We start from the raw sequence: 19,972 nt of genomic DNA, 5'->3' as shown, positions 1-19,972 counted from the left end.
AAGTAAAAAAGTACAAGTTTTGAAATGTACTTACTAAAAGTAACTGGAACCAACATTTAGTTTTATACCTCACTAAACCAGAACAAACTTCAGATCCAGAGAAACCCCTATTAGTTTATAAGTTAACTTTTTGTCTTTCTTTTGGTTTTGTTTGTATTTCCTTCTGATTCATGTAAAGCACTTTGAACTGCCTTGTTGCTGTAAATGTGCTATATAAGTAAACTCGCCTTACCTAAAAGTATAAAGTAATTTTCACCTTCAAGAATACAAAATGACTTTTGATCAGTCTGAAATACTTAAAAAGTTCTAGTCATACAAAAAACTTTTTTTTTTCTTTTGCTGACAACATGCACTGTGTTGGTCTAGAAATGTAAAAAGATACTGATGCAGTTCTTCTTCAAACCAACCAGGATAAAAACCAGGATAACTTAGATTGCACAAAACACAGAGCATTCATCACTCATCGTTCTTTGAGCCAACAACATGGAAGGATTTTTTAAAAATAAGGTTACATATGGGCAAAGTCTCCCATCTCTGAATGTGCTCCTGTTTGTGATGTTACTCAGGTTAAAGTCTCCATGCATGTTGTTTTCCTCATACAATATAATGCACTTGTGCAAGCAGCAGATTTATTTTTCATCATGGGAGTAACAAGGCATATGTGAAAATATAAGGAGTAGAAAGTGTATATTTCTCTTAAAATACAGGGAGTAAAGATAAAAAGTCATCAGAAAGATAAGTAAGTAAAGCACAGAAAATCTAGTGAAGTACTTTTACTGCTTCATCTCATCCCTGCTGCCTCATTTTACTCTCTTTTTCTCCAAAAAAAGATGAACTGAGTCCATATTGGACTCAGTTCCTCGGATATAAATTGGCTGTAATCGTCCCGGGATGTTGACAGAAAAGTGGATCTGACTGGTGGTTTCGCTGAAGGCAGAGCGTCTCTGTTTCTGTGAGTTGGTAAACCTTGAAGTTAAACATTGGGTACAACTTGATTTTCACTCGAATTATGAATTTCATTTCAAGTCTGGAAATCCTGGAGCCTTAAAAAACTGTTGCACCATCCATCCATCCTGTTTTCTCTTCCCTGATTGAACTCTGACCTCCACCGGTCTGCTGCTGCTGATCAGATTGGAAACGACCGCTTAAGGTGAGCCAGCAAGTCTTTGCTCCTAAAGGAAGTTTAGAAAGTTTTCTGAAGTATTTCACAAAAGCATCACTTTCACACTCGTTTGAGTAAGAGAGTTAAGAAATAAAAACTGCACAAAACGGAACAAGTTGAAACTTTATTGCATCACGTTTAAAACCAAAAATACTAAATTCTATAATAATCTCTAAAGATATGTGAGGGATTCCTGTTAGAAAAATCTGAATTTACATACAATGTTGTGATTCAGTGTCATACAAAAAAAAGCGGGTTTGTTTTTCCTAGCTTTAAATGTTTGCTTGTTTAGTCAGTAAAATTATCTCAGCTTTTTGTCTTCCTGGATCTTCTGCATGGTCTCAGTCATGAGCTGACAGGCCTGCTTGTGTTTAGGCCAGTGCTTCACCTGACACTGTCTGTAGGAAAGAAACACAACACAGGGTAAAACTTACCAGTCAGAAAACGACACAAAACATTTATTTACAAATAAAAACTAAAAGAGTGGCATACATTTGCATTCAACTCCCCTGAGATAAACTAAATTAGACACAACTGGGGCCCCATTTGAACAGTTGGGTTTTAATTAGGGGTACCAGAGTAAGGGAGGTTGAGATTTTTCAAGGATTTTATTTCTGTGAAATTTGAAACACATATATAATTTGCCTAACATGTAATGTAATGTTATGAATTACTGCAAAGCCTGTCACAATAAATCAGTTAATCGCCTGATAAATTGAAACAAGCTCAATAATTTCCATTTGTATGATTTATCATTTTACGCTTTTCTGTCTTTCTACCAAAAATTGGATGACAAAAGTATTCAACTAGCCCTTATTTTGAAGGACAATTTAGTTTACAGAGACTTCATAGCTCATTCTATTTGTTTCTGTTTTATTTATTTTCGATATTTAAAATGTCTTCCAGTTCTAATGTTAAATGTTCATTAGAAATTAAATTATTATTATTATTATTATTATTATTATTATGCCATTACCATTATACTACTTTAAAATGGTCTCAAAACAACAATATTATCATTTTTCCTAAAAACTTCTGAAACAACTTATCATCCAGCAAAATGTGTTATCGTGTCATGACTAATTGCAGGAATTAAAAACTCAGTACAATACAATATTTTGTGGTATTTTTCCACAAAGTGTGTGTGATTATTATTGCCAGGCCCCTTGACTGTGGGGTCTGTCTCCCCTCATGTCTCACCTGCTGCAGTACCACTCTCCCTGGCATCCAGAGCATCTCTTTGGAGCCTCTTTCCCGCAGCATCCACACTTTGGTTTCTCCGGGAGCAAACGCTCCATCACATCCAGGCTGTAAGTCTGCGCCAACCTTGGGGAAACATTTTTAAAGCGGCGGCTCATGAGCTGTTCCTGCACACACCTTGACCTCACAGTGTCTTCAGCGTTACCTCTGGGCCTGTTGCTGCAAGTCGCTGTCAGATGGGCTGAATGTTTCCTTAACCTGATATTTAGCTATTCCTTTCCACTTCCCAGAATTTTCTCTGATAATCTGGTTCCGCATTTCTGGGATCTAAACGTAAATAAAACCCAGAGGATGAGCGTGCAGCAGTAGGGATGATGAGTGTATGTCTGTGACAGCGACTACCTGCTCCAGAACCAGATCTTTCTTTGGTGGGGCTGGGTCTGTAACAGCCAAATGGGCCAGAAAGCGCTGGAGCTCAACCAAGTTCGGTAACTGATCGATCAGCACGTCTGTCAAGAAACCCCTGAGCTGTGAACAGCACAGCAGCAGCAGGAGTCAGGAGGAAAAAAAGTGCTTGCAAGAGGATAGTCAAGGCTCTCTGGTTATATAATTACTGCTGCAGGAAGAGAAGCTTATAATAGGAGGAAACTGAGTAATAAACAACCTTTGGAGAATGAATCTGTGCTCTACAAGAGCAGGAGATCGGATAGGATGTAACGAACAACAACCTGGAGCAGTGATACTTCCAAACCATTAGCTCAACTTTTACCAAACTTGTAAAATTAGACACACAACTCCCTGAGCAGTAAAAGAATCAGGTAAAAAGCCAGTGTTTGTTTCAGCGCAGACCTTTAGAAGTTGGTTCTTGTTAAAATTGTTGAAGTCGTATTTTCTTTGGCACTCCTCCTTCAGGATCAAACTGTAAAGAGCCATCCAGACCTGGCCGTCAAGTTTAGGTCATCTTCACATGGTCCTCTGCAGAAATCCTCTGCCATTTGCTGTTGATGTACTTTTCTACTTGGCCTGCAGGGGGCAGCAGAGAAAACATAGAGGCTTTCAAAAGCATTCACAATGTGGCAACTAAATCAATCAGTCGAATGGTAAATGAATATAAGCTCAATAATTTTCATTCTGATGATTAATATTTTTTGAAGGGCAAAGATAAACAGTCAGGCAGTCAGTCAGTCAGTCAGACAGACAGACAGACAGATTGGTCAATCAGTCTGTAAAGTGTTTAGAGATCTGAAGGTGAGCTGTAGGATTTTATATCTTTAGTATAACAGAGGATAATATCTCTCTGCTCATCTGAGTAGCAGATGGTGTGATCTACCTTTGCTGCTCCGACTCCAGGGGCAGGACTCGACCAGCCGGACCAGGACACAGGGCATGTTGTGCGTGCAAAGCATGCGATTGATGACGCTGATGCTGGGAGGAAAAAGATGATATTTGTATTCTGCACCCCGCTTGTCATCTGTCAAATGTTTAAAGTTTTCATTTTACTTTGATAAACGGAGACTGTGGTCAAACAAGTGGCTTTAAATCGATTCCTACCTCTCGGTATGATCTGCGATGTAGCTCAGCACGGATATCGCTTTCAGGGAGATTTCAAACTCCAGTGCAGCACTCTGCATCTGCAGCTCCTTGTTTAGGTAAAAATAAAAATCATTCGACTTCTATCTCTGTTTCAAAAGGTGAGAAAAAGCTACAGAATACAGAGAGAAGCATCTAATTTTACCTCTAGAGAGGATATCTGGTTCTGATAGTCATGAGCAGCAGCAACATGGGACTTGGTTGCTTCACTGGCCAGCAGGGTCAGTTTACGATGGCAGTAATCCACCAAGTCAAGAAGAGAATCATCAGCTGCCTCACAGGAGTCCTGAACAACCAGACATACAAAACACTGACTTCCTAAAGGATTCGCACCAAAACACGGGCGGAATAAGATGCTCTGGTCAGACTAAAATTGGACTTAAATATAGGTCAACACTGGAAGAAAACCTGTTGGAGGCTGCAAAAAATTAAGGGGTTCACCTTCCAACAGGATGTCAACTCTAAAAAGAACCACAGTGGAAATACTTTAGAATATATTCAGAAGGTAGAATGGCCCAGTCAAAGTCAGGACGTAAATCCAATTAAGAATCTGAGGAGAAAAGCTGAAAATTTATGTTAACAACTGCTAACAATATTCTTCTTGAGCTATTTTATGAAGAACAATGGAGGCAGATTATTGCCTCTAGATCAGGGCTGTCAAACTCATTTTCATTTTGGGCCATATTAAAATTATGAATGTTCTTAAAGGGCCGGTTGTGCCAGAATATATTGATAAAAACCAATTAAACTGTTAAGATATTAATAATTAGCAGTTCCTCCTTGATTTAGTGTTTGTTTTTTTTACAATCAAAATTACAGATTTTGTGGTGCCAATTTAGAAATATTAGTAAGGAATTGTTATAATATTTGCACTAATGTTAAAAGTCACTTTTTATTACTCGCTGTATCAGTTATGGATTATAACTTGACATCAAGTAAGGCTGAGGCAGCAGTCACTTAAACTCAATGTTTTTGACCAATTTTGAGAAAATCTGCAGTAAAATCAGAAAAAATTTTGATTTTGTGTGAATTTTGCAGATTTGTGGAAAAACTGGAAAAACTTATTGATGTAATTTGGAGTCTAGAGGGCCACATAAAAAGCGACGGCGGGCCAGATTTGGCCCCCGGCCCTTGAGTTTGACACTCGTGCTCTAGATGTTCAAAGCTGGTTGAAACATTCATTTTCAGAATGTAATTTCTGAAAATTCTCAAAGATGAATCTGTGTTCATGTTTGTATAAAACAGTTATTGGAAAGTAAATAAAGAGGTTTTTTTTAAAAAGATTCATTTCAACAATAGGTGATTCACAGAGACTGAATACAAATGACCAACTTTTCAGATTTTTATTAGCAATAAAAAAATGAAAAGCAAACAGATGCATTTTTTTCCCACTTTATCCATTACACACTTTTTGTGTTGGTTTGTCATACAAAATCTCAATAAAATCCATCTTTAGTTCAGAGAATGTAGGCATCATAAATATTTGAGAATTTACAGACCTTATGAAACAATATTGTCTCAAGCAGGTTAATAATTGTAGCTTCATGGCGGATCTAAGAAAGACAAAAGAGAAATAAGCACATAAACAAACTAGCATGAGAAGCTGATCATAGATGCTGAACATCTTTAACTTACCAGCATGTAAAGATGAAACGTGCTCTTAGGGTTGAAGTCCTGCAGCTGGCATAAGATGGGAAACACTTTCTGCTTCCACACCTCCACAAGGATCATCTCATGGACCAGAACTGGTATCTGCAGAGAAGGGATTTATCAATAACATCGCTGCAAACTGACATGTTTCGCATTTTAAGAACTGGAGGTCACCTTTCCAAAGGACACCAGGAGCTCCTTGACAAACTCATCATGCATGGCCGAAGCACTCAGAATGGCCTGCATGTTTAGCTTTTCAATAAACTCGTGCTGTCTGAACCACCTGAGGAAAAAAAATGAAGATGTTTTATAAACAGCTGCAATATGAGACCCTTGCTTAATCAAATCCATACATAAGGAATCAGTTCCAGCTTTTCACGCCATAATTGTAAAATGTATTCCCAGCGTAGCTGAGCTCAGCGTTCAGGAATTTCCTCCAGCTTGGCAGCAGCTGGGATGGTTCTTGGAAAGCGTGTTCAAAGAGAAATGAAATGCATAAAAACCTAGATTAACACAGCGGACTAAAGAATGAACCACATTAATGGGCTTCAAGCAGCAGATTTTAAACTGTGCCAGAAAGAATCGCTAACCAAAGGGTTTGTAGTCTCTGAGCTTTTTGGGATTTTACAGCTTTGGGGGGGAAAGTTGTTTCTTCCAGTTCATTAGTTTTTCGCATAATGTCGAAAAGAACCTGCATGGCTGAAGTGTACATGTCAGGTAACATGTTTGATTCTCGCAGTCTTCACAATATAAAAATAATGAATTCAAGTGTGTTTTCTTTAACATATCAATTTATGTTACTATAAATGATGTACAAATTTCACTTCAGATGACCACAGCATATGGAATAATCCTCTACAGATTCAATCTGATGCAGAAGAACTGCATTTTAATGTTTAGCAGAACAAGAATGGATATCAATGGGGTGTGTGTTCCTGTCTGCTGAACATAATTAAATGTTTGTCTGTGTATTTTCAAATCCCCTATCACTGACATATTTCTATATTACAAAAATGTCCCGCAAAAGTATTTAGTAACATGGTGTTTCGCTCACAAAACAGTGGAAATTTAATTACACAAATATGGACTCACTTCTGAAGGTGGATTTTCTGCAGCTTTTTTTTTAAAGGAGTGTCAGAATGAAAAAAAAAGTTTTTGTACAACTTTAGAGAACAATCTAGATCTATTATATAATCTTCCTTGCTCTGTCACAGCACGTGTAATGAAGCTAGCGAAGCAAATTGAATGACTTGTTCAGCAGTTTTTCAGATCTTTATGGTCTCCTACTCCTACGTTAGCTTACATTAGCTTACATTAGCTTAGTTAGTTTCTGATCTTACCTCACAGAGCCCACTTCTTTGAGGGAAAAGGTTTCCAGACTTTGAATAAACCCTTCAGCTTCAACCGGCAGCACTACCGATGTATCCATTTTAATAGTCTTGATTATCCCGCAAAATGTCGGTAAACATATAACCTTTGCAGTTACTTCAGTAAATTTCTTTGAAAGTGACCAGCAACTGTGAAAGAGATACGGGTAGTTGTCAAGGTAACCGTAAACTAAGTACAGTTTGCAGTGGTGGCCACGAAGGGGCGCCAGACTATCACGTAAATCAGACTGGAATGAATGCTGACGATTTGATTGGCTGGTACATTGTTAGGCAACGGCGTCTTCAGCTGTATTGCAGCCAATCACAGTCAATCATTTGATAGCCGAGTACAAAAAGGAAGGCAAAGTTCAAATCCCTAGTAGTTAACTGTAACTAGCTAGCATGTGGAACTAAATAGTTCAACCTTCGTAAAACTATTTATTGAGTAAACCTTGATTAGTTTATTTTTTATTTTAAGGAATGGCATTGAAAAAATATTTTAATAGGGAGCTTTTTTCTGATTAAGCAATGGTTTATTACGATAAAAAACAGCATATTTCCTTCATACTTTCTGAATGTTTTAACACTTAACTTTGACTTTTGTCTGTTTCTTTATTTGTTCCCATTTCTTTCGTTCAGTCTGTAAGTATATCACAAAGCTATTACAGTCTACCAAGATTTTTCCAGCAGCCAACATTGGGATACTGTTTTTCATTCTTTTAGTTTCCTTTATGTGTTTGAACTACACAGTTTGATGTCATGGTCAGACAGAACAACAAAAATTAATTCTAAAAGTAGCCAAACAAACAGAACAACTGAAGAGGCCTGAATAACTTTAGATCAAGATGACTTCAAAATAAAAATAAAGAATTAAGAAATACAATATTTCAGGGACTTCACACTTTAAGTTTAGTTTTGATCAGTGATTGTGTGTAAGCTTCTAAACTTTGGAAGAGTGTGGTGTACAAGATTTTTCAACAAATCGACTTCAATTTTTCAGTTTTACAGCCTGTGAAATCTAAAAAAAACCCATCAAAGTAAAAATAATAATAAAAAATCAAGGTACACTATGTTTTATTCAGTCTTATAAAGACAGACATTGTGCAGTTACTTGCTTCACTGCAAGTTTCAAAACAAAGAGACAAAATTTCATGTAAATGGAGACTTTAAATGCATATCCTGGTATTTGGCATTATTTTTATTCAACCCAACTTGTGCTAAAGTATGAGGAGCCAATTAAAATGAATTTCTGCGCAGCAACAAGTTATCCCAACAGTTAGGTAAATGTAAGCATTTCCTGCTCAGTATTTCCAAGGCTGCAGGCCATGTACCAATGGTTCTGTGTAGCTGCAAAGGTTAATGTTGTCTGGCATTTACAGTAAATACAGACCTTTTTTGTCACAATGTAAGCAGGAGATGATACAGGAATAGCCATATTTTGGTTTACACAGTAACAGTTAAAAAGGAAGCCACACACACAGTAAACTTGAGTAGGAAACAGTTTAAACTGAATTTTAACATATTCTGGTTAATACCCGGTTCTGATCTCTTCTGGACTATTGTTTACAAAACAAGGAGAAGACGATAACCAGACTCAGGCTAAAGTTAGTCACAGTCTTTTAAAGATAGAAATAAATAATTAATGAAAAACGGAGCAAAGACATTTACAAAACATAACTCAATCTTTGAGGCGTCTCGCTCTTGGCTGTATTGGTGGAGGCTTCTTGGTAGATGGCTTCATTTAACATCACTTCCAGCAGATGACAATATTAGGGTCATTTTCCAAACGTTCATCCAGCTCCAGGTAGCTAATCCCTGTAAAAATCAGCCCATACTTCAAAATACATATCAGACTTTCATGTTGAGTTAAAATAAATTCTTATGTTAAGCAAGTAGCATCCCGAGCTGTTCAAAATAACTGCAATAAGTTATGTACTCCAAAACATTTTTCTGAATACCTGTCCAGAAATGTGAGACTATCTTACAAGAATATTTTTATTTATCTAATTCAGAATTTAAAATAATTAGTGGTTGGGTTTAACTGTAAACATTAATTATTATTTTTTGCTACCTGATTTTGTCACGTTAGCAGCTCTGATGGTGAAACAAGTTGTATAAGGTGACAGCTTGTTGACATTTTTGTTATCTCTCAGCCTAAATAATTGGTCTTTAATGTGAAATTTAGAGCTGCAAAAAAACATTTTTCAGTTTCACAAATTCCTTCTGTTTCTGCTTTATTTCACACTAAACCTATTTTAAATTTCAAGCAAAGATAAACTGAGTAAATGCAATATGCAGTTTTAAATGATGAATTAAATTCTTTTTTAAAGCTATACAAACCAATCTGGTTCAACACAAAAAAATAACTGAGCCCTAAACATAATAACTGGTTACCATATCAATAATCAAGCATTTCCAGTAACTGTTGAGTCTTATGTCTACCCGTCATTGCAGAACTTCTTAATTCAGCCCCATTGGTGAGTTTTAAAGCATGAACAGCCTATTTAAGGCCACGCTGCAGCATTTTAATGTGATTCAAATCCAAACTTTGACTAGGCCACACCAAAACTTTAATTCAGTTTATTTTGTCATACTGTATAACTCAAGTAATTTGGGTTTAAGGCCAAAAACTAATGATTGGTCATTCTCCGTTTGGGATTTGACTGACTTCCTGGTTTCTATCAGTGATAGGAAGATATTGGTATGATGTTCTCTTTTTGAAATATTGTGTTTGTTTTACACCAAAACATTCCACTTTTATCTTCTTTTAATGCTATTTTAACAAAAGTCATGGTGACAATAGGGGCACATCAAATTATATTTGTGGTTTTTTTTCCACCTGCATGTGTTTCAAACGGGAGATCCAACACTTTGTAAATGTTTCAAAACTGATAGATTTCAAAGAATTTGTTTGTCCCAAACTGAACACATTTATCAGCAAATTTATAACTTAAAAAGGGAACATTCATTTTTCACATAGTTAGGTTGTTTTGCTATGAATAGCTTTTAAAATCCTAAATTAGAATCTGCTTTTTGAATTTACTCACTTTATATTTGTCAAATATTACAATTTATCTGAAATATTCACATTTAAGTGAAAATAGAAAGCAGAAGAAATCTGTAACTACTTTATGAAAGTCTTCTTCTGATTGGTTGACCAGCCCTTGTGATGTCTCCTGCCTGAAGCTTGGACACTCAGTGACCAACTGAGCTCAAAACAAAACATCAGAGCCCATCAGATATTAGCATACTGAGTCAGAACCAGGCCTAATTATCACTTTGTCAGATTCAGTTGGGATCATTTTTGACCAAAGCTTGGATGTTTGTTCGGCATCACTCATTAACTTTAAGCGCTCCTTTCCTTCGTATCCAACTCAGTTTTGAATCACAAGGTGGAAGAAGAATCAAGATTTCCAAAAGAACTGTACCAGAACCAACAATCTTTTGGCTTTTGAGAGACATTTTTGGCCAAATAACAGCTGTTTAAGCTGGAATTTTCCCGTTTCTTCTTTTAGATGTCATTGAGACAATCAAATCTTTCTTTAGCTGTGGCTCTGGTACTTGACACAAGCAGGTGTTTCTCCAAGACTTTGAATACATCACACCTCAGGGTAAAGTGAAACATTAGATCTCAGAATTAGGCCATGAAGCCTCTTTCTTTAGGCTCCTAACAGACCAGGAAACTATTAATAACTGAGATTTTTATTCAGTTTAGATTATATTTTCAACATTCTTTCCCTCACAGTTACAGTCGTGTTCACTGGTCATGGACTGAATATGTAATCAGTGCATATTTTTGCAGTGCAATGTTTCTGTAATTCGTGCTATAATAGTGTGCTGAACTTTAGCAAGAATTTTTTAAAACCAAGGAAGTGTGTCAGCGTTCCTTTCCTCTGAGAAAATACCAAAATGGGTATTAGTACTAGGATGAGCCACATGGCCCAATCTATAATGAATAACTGAACTGTACAAGGTAAAAAACAAACAAACAAACAAACCCTGAGTTTAAATAGAGCTGCTGAACTTGCCTGTTTTGCAGCAGATTTCATCATAACTATGACAGCCAGTGTAGAGACGAGGCGGTCTGCTCCTCTCATCCCGGACCACCTTCACAGGATATTTCTGAAGCCGTCGGATGAGACTTTTCATCAGTCCGAACTGGATTAGCCTCCTGGGTAAAACAAAACACACACTTTGTTAAACAAGAGTCACTCTGACCCGATATTTCCAGAGTCACTTCAGGAACTGATACGCTGACCTCTCATCAACCCTTTGAAGTTGCTGCGAGTAGCGAGAACAAAGGTCTCGCACCGTCGTTCCTGGACTGAGACCACAGTAGAGCTGGAACACGTCCCGGAGGCCTGGCACGTTTCTGGCCTGGTCATGACCCAAAACCCTGCAATCAACCTCTGGAAATCATTCAAAATGTCATCTTCAAGCAGATGTTTTTCCTTACCCTGTTTGGAAACGTAGCTGAGGCATTCGTCCTGAAGGGATTTGTCATCAATGAGGCTCTGAACCTTTGGGGTTGTGCAGTAGACGTTGGAGTACTGCGAAAATTAACAAGATAGTCAGCCTAAAAACAGTCTGATTACGGAGCTCCTACAAAAATGGTTTTACAGACAGATTTTAATTTTTTTTAATCATTTATTTATCTCTGTGCAAGCATTATTTGTAATGGATGCTTGGACAACAATAACACTTTAAATATATTTGTATAGAGCATTAAGAAACAACAACAAAAAAACAACATGAATAGAATAAAAGAAGAGGTATAATTCAATATAATTTATAATTTAAGCCTCTCGCAATTACAAATTTTGCTGGATGATAAATTGTCCGATAAACAATGAAATTGTCGTTTTGAGACCATTTACAAGTAATATAAAGGTAATGGCATAATGGCTGGTACGCCCTCTCAATTAACATTGCAAATGAAGACAAGCATATCCAAAATAAATAAATGAAATGAAAATAAAAACCAAACCAATCCAATTATAGTGGATTATAAAATCTCAATAAAGAAAATTGCCCTTCAAATCATATCAAATTAAAGAGAAAACCCACTATTACTAAAAGTATGAACTCAAAATGGGATTAAAGATTAAAGAATTATGTAAACTTACCAAAATAAAGCTAATTTGAATTTGATTCTGAGATTCCTCACCAAATGACCCGTTTTGTGTACATTTAGGTTCAGAAAGCTTAACATCGTTCAGTTTTTGATGTTTTTCAGGCAGTTCAGGTCACAGGATAAATCCTGTTTATCTTAACTTGAAGGCAAGCCTGAGTAAAAATGAAAAACACAATTGTGCTTCCTTAAGATTCACCACAGACACCACATACAGCACAAGATGAATAAAAATGGGCCAAACACGCAGCCCTGGAGAACCCCAGAGTGGAGAGGAACTCATTTTGAGGCAAGATTTCTAGCTTTTATTTCAACATGTTCTAAACACTATATGAGGATATTACGATCCAAAGGATGCTGTTAAGTCTAAAAGCACTAAAATAACAAAGTTCCCAGCGCTAACTGCTCTACATAGAACACGGCTGTAAAAGCAGATAAAACATTGTTTTCCAATAACTCCTACGGCTTTAATTACATAGTATCTTCTTCACTAAAATGTCTGTTTTGAAAATATTACTCTGTGGTGCAAAGGTTCCCAAATGACATGCCACAGTTTTGATTCAAATTAGGCTTTAGGTTTGAAAGGATGTTGTGAAGAAAGTAAATTTTTTAAATTAAATATTAAGGTAAACTGAGCAACATTTTGCTTAGTTTTTACCATGTCTGAAATTTTTGGCTTTCATAAATGAAGATTTTAAAACTAAAAATAATTTTTTCCTCACATGGCCATGCCTGGAAATGCTAAAAACCAATTACTGCTAAAACCAACAATATTTTCTATAAATTCTTAGAAATAGCAGGAATCCTGTTAGCGTGAGCTAATAATTCTGTTATATACTAATATTTTACATTGTGAGGTTGGCCTTTGGGCTATTTCATGAACAGTTTCACAACACTAAATCTGCCCACATTGGAAAACATTAAACAACATGTTGTAAAATTAGTTCAGTACCTGGAATATCGAGACCAAAGTCACAACACCATAATACCTGGAAGGACAAGATGGATGCGAATATATCAGTTTTTACTGTTTGTCCCAGAAGACGTGAGAACTTTAAAAAGCAACGCAAACGGCTGTATAATTTAAAGCAAATAAACCGTACTAAAAATACCAAAATCTATAAGAATTACAACTGATTTCCCCTCATAAATAACAGGAATGAACTCACAGCAGATTCTGCACAGCGATACGAACAAGATTCAGCTCGACGTCTGCTTCGGCAGAGATTTTCTGGATGTGCCTGAATCCATCAATGTAAGGCAAAATCTAAATAAAACAACATAACAGATAATGAGCTCCACAGCCTCATTTGTTTGAAGAATGCAAAACTACATTTGGTATTAGCGTGAGAACATTGTTTTATTACAGTAATAACACTGTACTGCATCAATAAAGAGATTATTTCCTATTAGAGGAGCTCATTTCCCCGCCAAGAAACATTTGGAAAAGTCATCACTTTTTCCAGCGTGATAAAAAGTGCTACACACTAATCTTTTAACAGCTGCTTCCTGGAAATCTAGAACATATCTTATCATGACGTTGATATTAGCAGCCACAAAGTGCTCATCCTGCCTGCTGAGTGGTGAGGTCCCACTGAGACTTTATAAAAAGCTCTTTGCATTCGGTGAAGACGGGGACGTCATACTCCTGGACAGTGGGGGGGTCCGTCCGCTGCTGGATCAGTTTTAGCTGGATGGTGTTGGAGTCGTCTAGAGAAAGAAAAAAAAAACACAGTTACAAAGCTCACCCTAATTAAGGAGTTATTCCCCTGTTATGTAATTACATAACAAGATTTGTATTCTGAATCACAAATCCAGCTTTAAAAAAACAAACCTGACAGGCTGAAAAGATAGGGCTGGACAAAATGGCCGACAAACATATCACGATACAAGTGTTTCATATCAGTCGATACCAATAATTATTGATTACATTTTTGTTTTAAATATCAGAAATACAGCCAAACTAGTGATGTGACCTTTCCTATTTTCCAAATTGTAAAGTGGAAGGAAAATGAAGCATGGTTTATCGTTTATTTCTAAACACAAATCTAACATGTGAGAATCAATTTGTATTGTAATTCTTTAGTCTTAATCATATCCTAAATATGAAATCTGGTCCACCATCTGCCTTCAGAGGCCACTTTATTAGAGTAAACATCTGTCCAGCTGTGTGTGTTGTAACAGTGTCACCGCACATCAACCCTGTGAACCATGGTGGCAGTATCATGCTGTGGGGATGCTATTCTACAGCAGGAAGATGAAAGCTGGTCAAAATTGTGACTGCTTCTGTTTATCCGCGTGGTTAGTAAACACAATAAGTACAATGAAAAATGCAGCCAATGGTGCAACTTAGCTCAAGATAACCTCAGGTTTAGTAACTGCTTTTGTTTTAATAATAAATACTTCTCATAACACTTGAAAATCTGGCAACAATACATTTTTATTGTTGTTCTGGCAGAACAACAATAAAGATAGAGCCAAGGCAGTGGGTTATATTAAAGCACATTCATGCGTTTGAAAGGTCCAGTCAAAGTCCAGACTAAAGGTATTGACTCGAGGGTCAATACCTTGTTACAATTTTGATAATTTTTCACATTTTTATTCAACAAAGCCACATATTCTGCATCCTAAGGGCACAAAGTAGCATTACCGAATGTCCTTCCTCCCACCAAACATCTCTATAATTATCAAAGTTGTTTGCAAACCTGCTATTATTTACAGTTTTCCATCTCTTTATCTTTTTTTTTGTTCAAATATATAAAACACATCCTTGGTATTTTTAAATTAGTTTCTTGAGTTGGATATTTCTAAGAATCTATATGTTTATTTTCAGAGCAGTGCATCTCGTCTTACCTTGTACATCTGACCTCACTGTAGAGTTTAGCATATTTTTATTATTACTTATCTTTATGTGCATCATGTTTCCACATTATATCTCAACGCTCCCTTGAGGAACAACAATTTCTATTTAATTCTATTCTACAATTACACACTGCCTTGTGTACAATTGTCACATAAAATCCCAATAAAAGTTAAAATGTGTTCAAATTTGAAAGAACCTTAAGGAATGCAAACACCTTGTAAGACACTTTTACTATATACTTAGCAAAAATATGAGATTGACAGCGAGTTAAAAATGTGAAATTACATAACAAATTACACGTGTGGCCTTGAAGTTATAAATCATTGCTTCACACATGAAATAAGAGTTTTAGTAGCTGCAAACTGACAGGCAGAACTAGATTATGATCACTATGAAGATTTTATAAGCGGGTTATAAAACCACCAAGCTATCATTACCTGGAGTAGACGCAGCGGAAAAGTGCACACTTTTACTCTTATAAGAGTTATTGTCTCATCACCTAATAAAAGTCACACACATAACACATAACACTTTACAACCCATCATTGCTTGCTAAGCAAACATTGATTTTTTATTTAATTTCTTTGAAGTTTCCTCCATATAATTTCAGTTCCGAGTCATGAAATTAATCTTGAGTCACATATTTCACAGATATTGAGCTGCATACAATCATAATACAGCAATACAGCTTATCCTTTATGCAATGATCACTATGCAAATATGTGCAATAAATAAGCTTATCATTGCTTATTAGTGCAATTCAAAGCTTGACCATGTGACAATTAACAACTGTGCTTTTATTTATTTTTTAATTTGAAACATGTAAGACACCTCCGGCCTCTTCCATCCTGTTCAAATGCAACAAAACATATTTTACAATATAAATTAGGTTCTAAATTGTAAAGATAAACAGCTCCGTTGATTAAGAGGCTTTAATTTTAGTGGCATTTATAGGATGGTTCTGAGATAAATGCCATATTTTATCTTCAGTTTGAGAAAATGGGGATTTTCATGAAGAAAATAAAACCGCTGAGAGAAAGTCACAGGTGTCTTTTGAAAGTTTAAGAGCGTTTACGTCGTTATTAGAAAGAGATCTGCAAAGCTGCAAGAACTAATTTCTTCTGATTTCATCCCAACAGTTTTACTTCCTTGTTCAACTTCTTTTTGACCATTTTGAGCCGATTTCTCTCTTTTTTTTTAGAGAAACTAATCTCTGGTGTGAAACTTTCAGTTCTCCATTCGGCATCAACTCATCTGGATTAATTAAATAAGAGTTTTTCTAGTCCAGGACTCCTGGTTATTGCCATCATCAACAGCAGCTTAACTTCAAGGTGGTGCCTCCACACATTAAACATGCTGCTGTGAAAACTAAGCTGAAGAAAACTTGGCTTAAACAAAATAGTCACTCTTACAAAAGACATTTTATAGAGGTTGCCAATAAAAACAACAAATAAAACTGGTTCAAGAGAAAATTTCCATCTGGGACTAAATCCCTCCATAGCACTGATTCTGCTCTACTGAGAGTTTTTAAATCTTTTAGCAACAGGTTCTGGTGATATTCAACTCCTGGTTTTACTGGATTTACTGGCCTACAATACTATTGATCAAAACGTTCTCATCTTGACGAGGGGCCGATGGATCCGCATCACTGGTTTCAGTCCGACCGCACTAGCAGATGTTTTTGTCTTAGTTTCTGTGGTTAGAGCTTGAACTCTGCTGCGCTGACCTGGGGTGTACCGCAGGGCTCCATTCTTGGACCTGTGCTTTTTTCCTCTTTGCCAGCTGCCAACTTTGGCCAAGTTAATTGTTGTTAAAGGTATTTTATAAATAAATTTGATTTTATTGTTGTTTGGATCAGGAGGAATAAGGTCTAGAGAGAGATCAGTCCTGTTTTAGGACTTCCTTCAGCTGGGATGTCTCCCATAGAGACGGTTCACAGTGTAGTAACAACAGATCTATTTCAGCACAATTTAAATGAAAGCTGCTTCTTTCTCACTGTGTCTCTCATGATAACAAATTTTGCTGGACAATAACTTGTCCCAAAACTTACTGCGATAAACAATAGCACTTGTTTTGAGACCATTTTCGAGTAATATAATGGTAATAATACAATAATAATGCAAGAACATATTCTCAAGGATCAATAAACTTTAAATTCTGATGAACATTTAACTCTGAAACTGGAAGACATTTAAAATACCCAAAATAAACAAACAAAGCAACACATAAAATTAATTATGAAGTCTCTGAAAACAACATTGTCTTTCAAAAAAAACTGCTAGTTGACCAAAGAACCAAACTGAAGACCAGTTTTGGTGGAAAGAGAGAGGAAACAGAAAAATTATAAGTCAAGCAAATGAAAATTATTGAGTTTGTTTTCAGTTATCATTGATTTATTGTCTATTGTGACAGGCCTATTTGTCACTACACATAATGGGAAAAATCTAAATATTACCTATAGGTAATGTGCAGGCTCCTGTAGCATTAAGATCCTCCAACAATGTCGACATTATGGGTAAAAGTTTCTGCTTGCTCTCCTCCTTTGAAATAAAGCCACTTTCCAACTGCAACACAGCAGGGAGAACATATTAATATGATCTCCAAGTCATTTTACTATAAAAATATGAAGGACAAAAGCTCATTACAGCTGTAACAATATGATGTAGTGATAGTAAAGATTTACTCCTTACCTCCAGAGTTGTGAGGTACCCAGCCAGCTTTTTGACAATTGGCTCAAGAGCGCATGTGTTGGTCTGAGCCTCACAAACAAAGCCGAGGTTAAAGAGGAGAGCATTTCGGCTGTACTTTTTATGCTCGATGCACACTGGACAGCCGATTAGCTTCTTCTCCATAGCAGTGCTAAAAAAATAATAAACGTTTAAAATAAATAGATATTGAAATAGAACCAAACCAAAACATTTAAAAACTGAAGCAAAAAGACAGCGTTGGATGACATACACTGTAATTAATTTGTTTTGCAGCTCTGGCTTGGTGATGATGTAAACTTGGACCGTGTCGAACAATTCCCGTGAAATGTACTCCTCTGGTACCTGCCAAGAAAAGGACACAGAAATAAATATACACCTCAATATTTTGGGATTAAGTCCTTAAAAATAACTACAAACACAAAACCAAAAAAAAAACTCACAACAAAGAAAACAAAATTTAAATTTATGTATCAAAAACCAAGTAACTTTGATCCTGACTCCAGCTTTTACGGATACTAGACAGTGAAGTATTGTCTCCAGATGTACGCTGACCACTTAAACTTAAAAAGTGCATAAAACATTTAATTATTTGAGTGTCTATAGAGAATTGGTTTGATTATCTACTGTCAGAAAAAAAGTTTGCAAGACAAATTCAAGTTCAGAAGTACTTTCTTCTTTCCAGAAGGAAATTAAATGTTGTAACTCATATTATGCAACTGTTGTAGATTGCTTGTGGCTAAGGGAAGGAAGGATCTCCTGTAGCTGCATGTATTGCGGTGGCTCTGAAAAAGCCTCTGAATGAAGACACTTTGTTGAGGTTCAACAGTCTCATGAAGACGATGCTCAGGGTTGTCTGTAATTTTATGGAGAATCCTTCTCGTTCCAGGAAGGTTCCCACTAGTTTTTTAGCCTCTGTTTTGTTTGCTTAGATGAGACGTTTAGCAGTTTTATTATATATTCTCAAAGATGCTAACAGAATACGAGTTAAAGGAGTATCAACCTTATGTCTTTGAGCCAATCGATCTTCCTATGAATGGAGAAGATGAGATAAAAAGTGATATTGACCATTTTCAGAATATAAACTGGTACAAATTTGTCAAGATTCCTGTTTGCTTATTTTTTTTTTGCAAATGACTGGTTTCTGTGCACCATCATCACTGATAAGACCATTAAAGATATTTGAAAATGAAATCTAGCCAATCCAGTCTGACTTGGTACACTTTTCCAAATTTATCGTTGCAACATTTGCTGTGATTTCACATGCAACTCTTTTTTTTTTCTGGAGCCGGAGAGAATATACAAACACTTGTAAAGGAGGATATCTGAAAAAGGAAGCATTTAAAGAGGAAAATAACATTAAACTATTTTAGGGCAACAACAAAATACAACAACAAATAGAAAAACTGATCACGGTATAGCTTCTTTAGTGACAAACCATCAAGTGACTGATTTTACAGAAAAGTCTGGCGAGCACAGGGTTGTCAAAATCTAGAACTACTATCCGACAACTTTTAAATGCATCCCTTCTCCGACACCTGTAATAAGTATGTAATTTAGCTCTGCACATGTTTGACTCAGGTGTGTTAGGGAAATGATGCATCTAAAAGTTGCGATATAGTAGCTCTCCATGACTGGGCTGGCTGCTTTCAACAGGCATACGTGCTTACCTGATAAGTTATCTTTGGACCCAGAGTGGGGTGAAACTCACTGAAGAATATGCACTCTATTCGAGTTGTCATGTTCAACATGGACCTTTCCTCCCCCTGTGTTATGCTAGCTTCTAGCTGTAGCGTTAAAAACGAGCAGGTGAGTTCTTCTAAAACAAACTACGAACAGCTCCAAAGTTGTACGAGATCTACATAACAGTGATATTTAAGTGATATAGAGATAAGTCACGTCGCTTTGTTGTTTAAACCACCTGAAAACCATCTGAAAACGCTGCAGATTTTACAGCAAACTGTCCAAAGAGACGAGACAACACTGCTGCGTTCAGAGTCTCCACGGAATTTACTCTTTTAAACACTCTAATGAAGACAACAGGAATATGTGAAAACTAAAATTGGCTACAGAAAAAAGTACATATTTTAATCGTTGAACTGCGTTATATTTGCTCTTAGTGGTTTTTGAATGTCTATGGTCCCACTCTGTCCTCCAGTAGGATGGAAATGTCCCCTTCAAGTTACGGAATTGTAAGCTAGCAGTTGGACTTTTCATATAGTTCACACTAAAGCGATGTGATAAAAGAGTTTAGACACAAATTTTTAAGTTTTATAAGCTATTTGACACCCAACTACGAGACAA

The 19,972-nt window shown here is 36.3% G+C and overlaps 2 protein-coding genes across 2 annotated transcripts; both read right to left on the bottom strand.

Moving 5' to 3' along the window:
* Positions 1-1,267: 1,267 nt before the first annotated feature.
* Positions 1,268-7,893, bottom strand: zmynd10 (zinc finger, MYND-type containing 10). Its single transcript, XM_032549836.1, is given in 13 exon segments — positions 1,268-1,560; positions 2,363-2,488; positions 2,568-2,689; positions 2,765-2,890; positions 3,212-3,316; positions 3,318-3,385; positions 3,693-3,787; positions 3,914-4,002; positions 4,098-4,238; positions 5,452-5,505; positions 5,588-5,704; positions 5,777-5,885; positions 6,943-7,893. Coding segments are annotated over 13 exon segments (1,338 nt in total). The 5' UTR covers positions 7,032-7,893; the 3' UTR covers positions 1,268-1,463.
* A 133-nt stretch (positions 7,894-8,026) lies between these two features.
* nprl2 (NPR2 like, GATOR1 complex subunit) lies at positions 8,027-19,681 on the bottom strand. The gene is given in 12 exon segments (XM_032549838.1): positions 8,027-8,784; positions 10,998-11,140; positions 11,228-11,331; positions 11,333-11,346; positions 11,426-11,519; positions 13,053-13,089; positions 13,270-13,367; positions 13,674-13,810; positions 17,419-17,527; positions 17,654-17,822; positions 17,922-18,013; positions 19,339-19,681. Coding segments are annotated over 12 exon segments (1,146 nt in total). The 5' UTR covers positions 19,420-19,681; the 3' UTR covers positions 8,027-8,716.
* Between the last annotated feature and the right edge of the window lie 291 nt (positions 19,682-19,972).

This window comes from Xiphophorus hellerii, chromosome 20 (genome assembly GCF_003331165.1).
Source record: "Xiphophorus hellerii strain 12219 chromosome 20, Xiphophorus_hellerii-4.1, whole genome shotgun sequence".
NCBI lineage: Eukaryota > Metazoa > Chordata > Actinopteri > Cyprinodontiformes > Poeciliidae > Xiphophorus > Xiphophorus hellerii.
The sequence above is the reverse complement of the archived record's forward strand: the minus strand, read 5'-3'. Positions and strand labels throughout refer to the sequence as shown.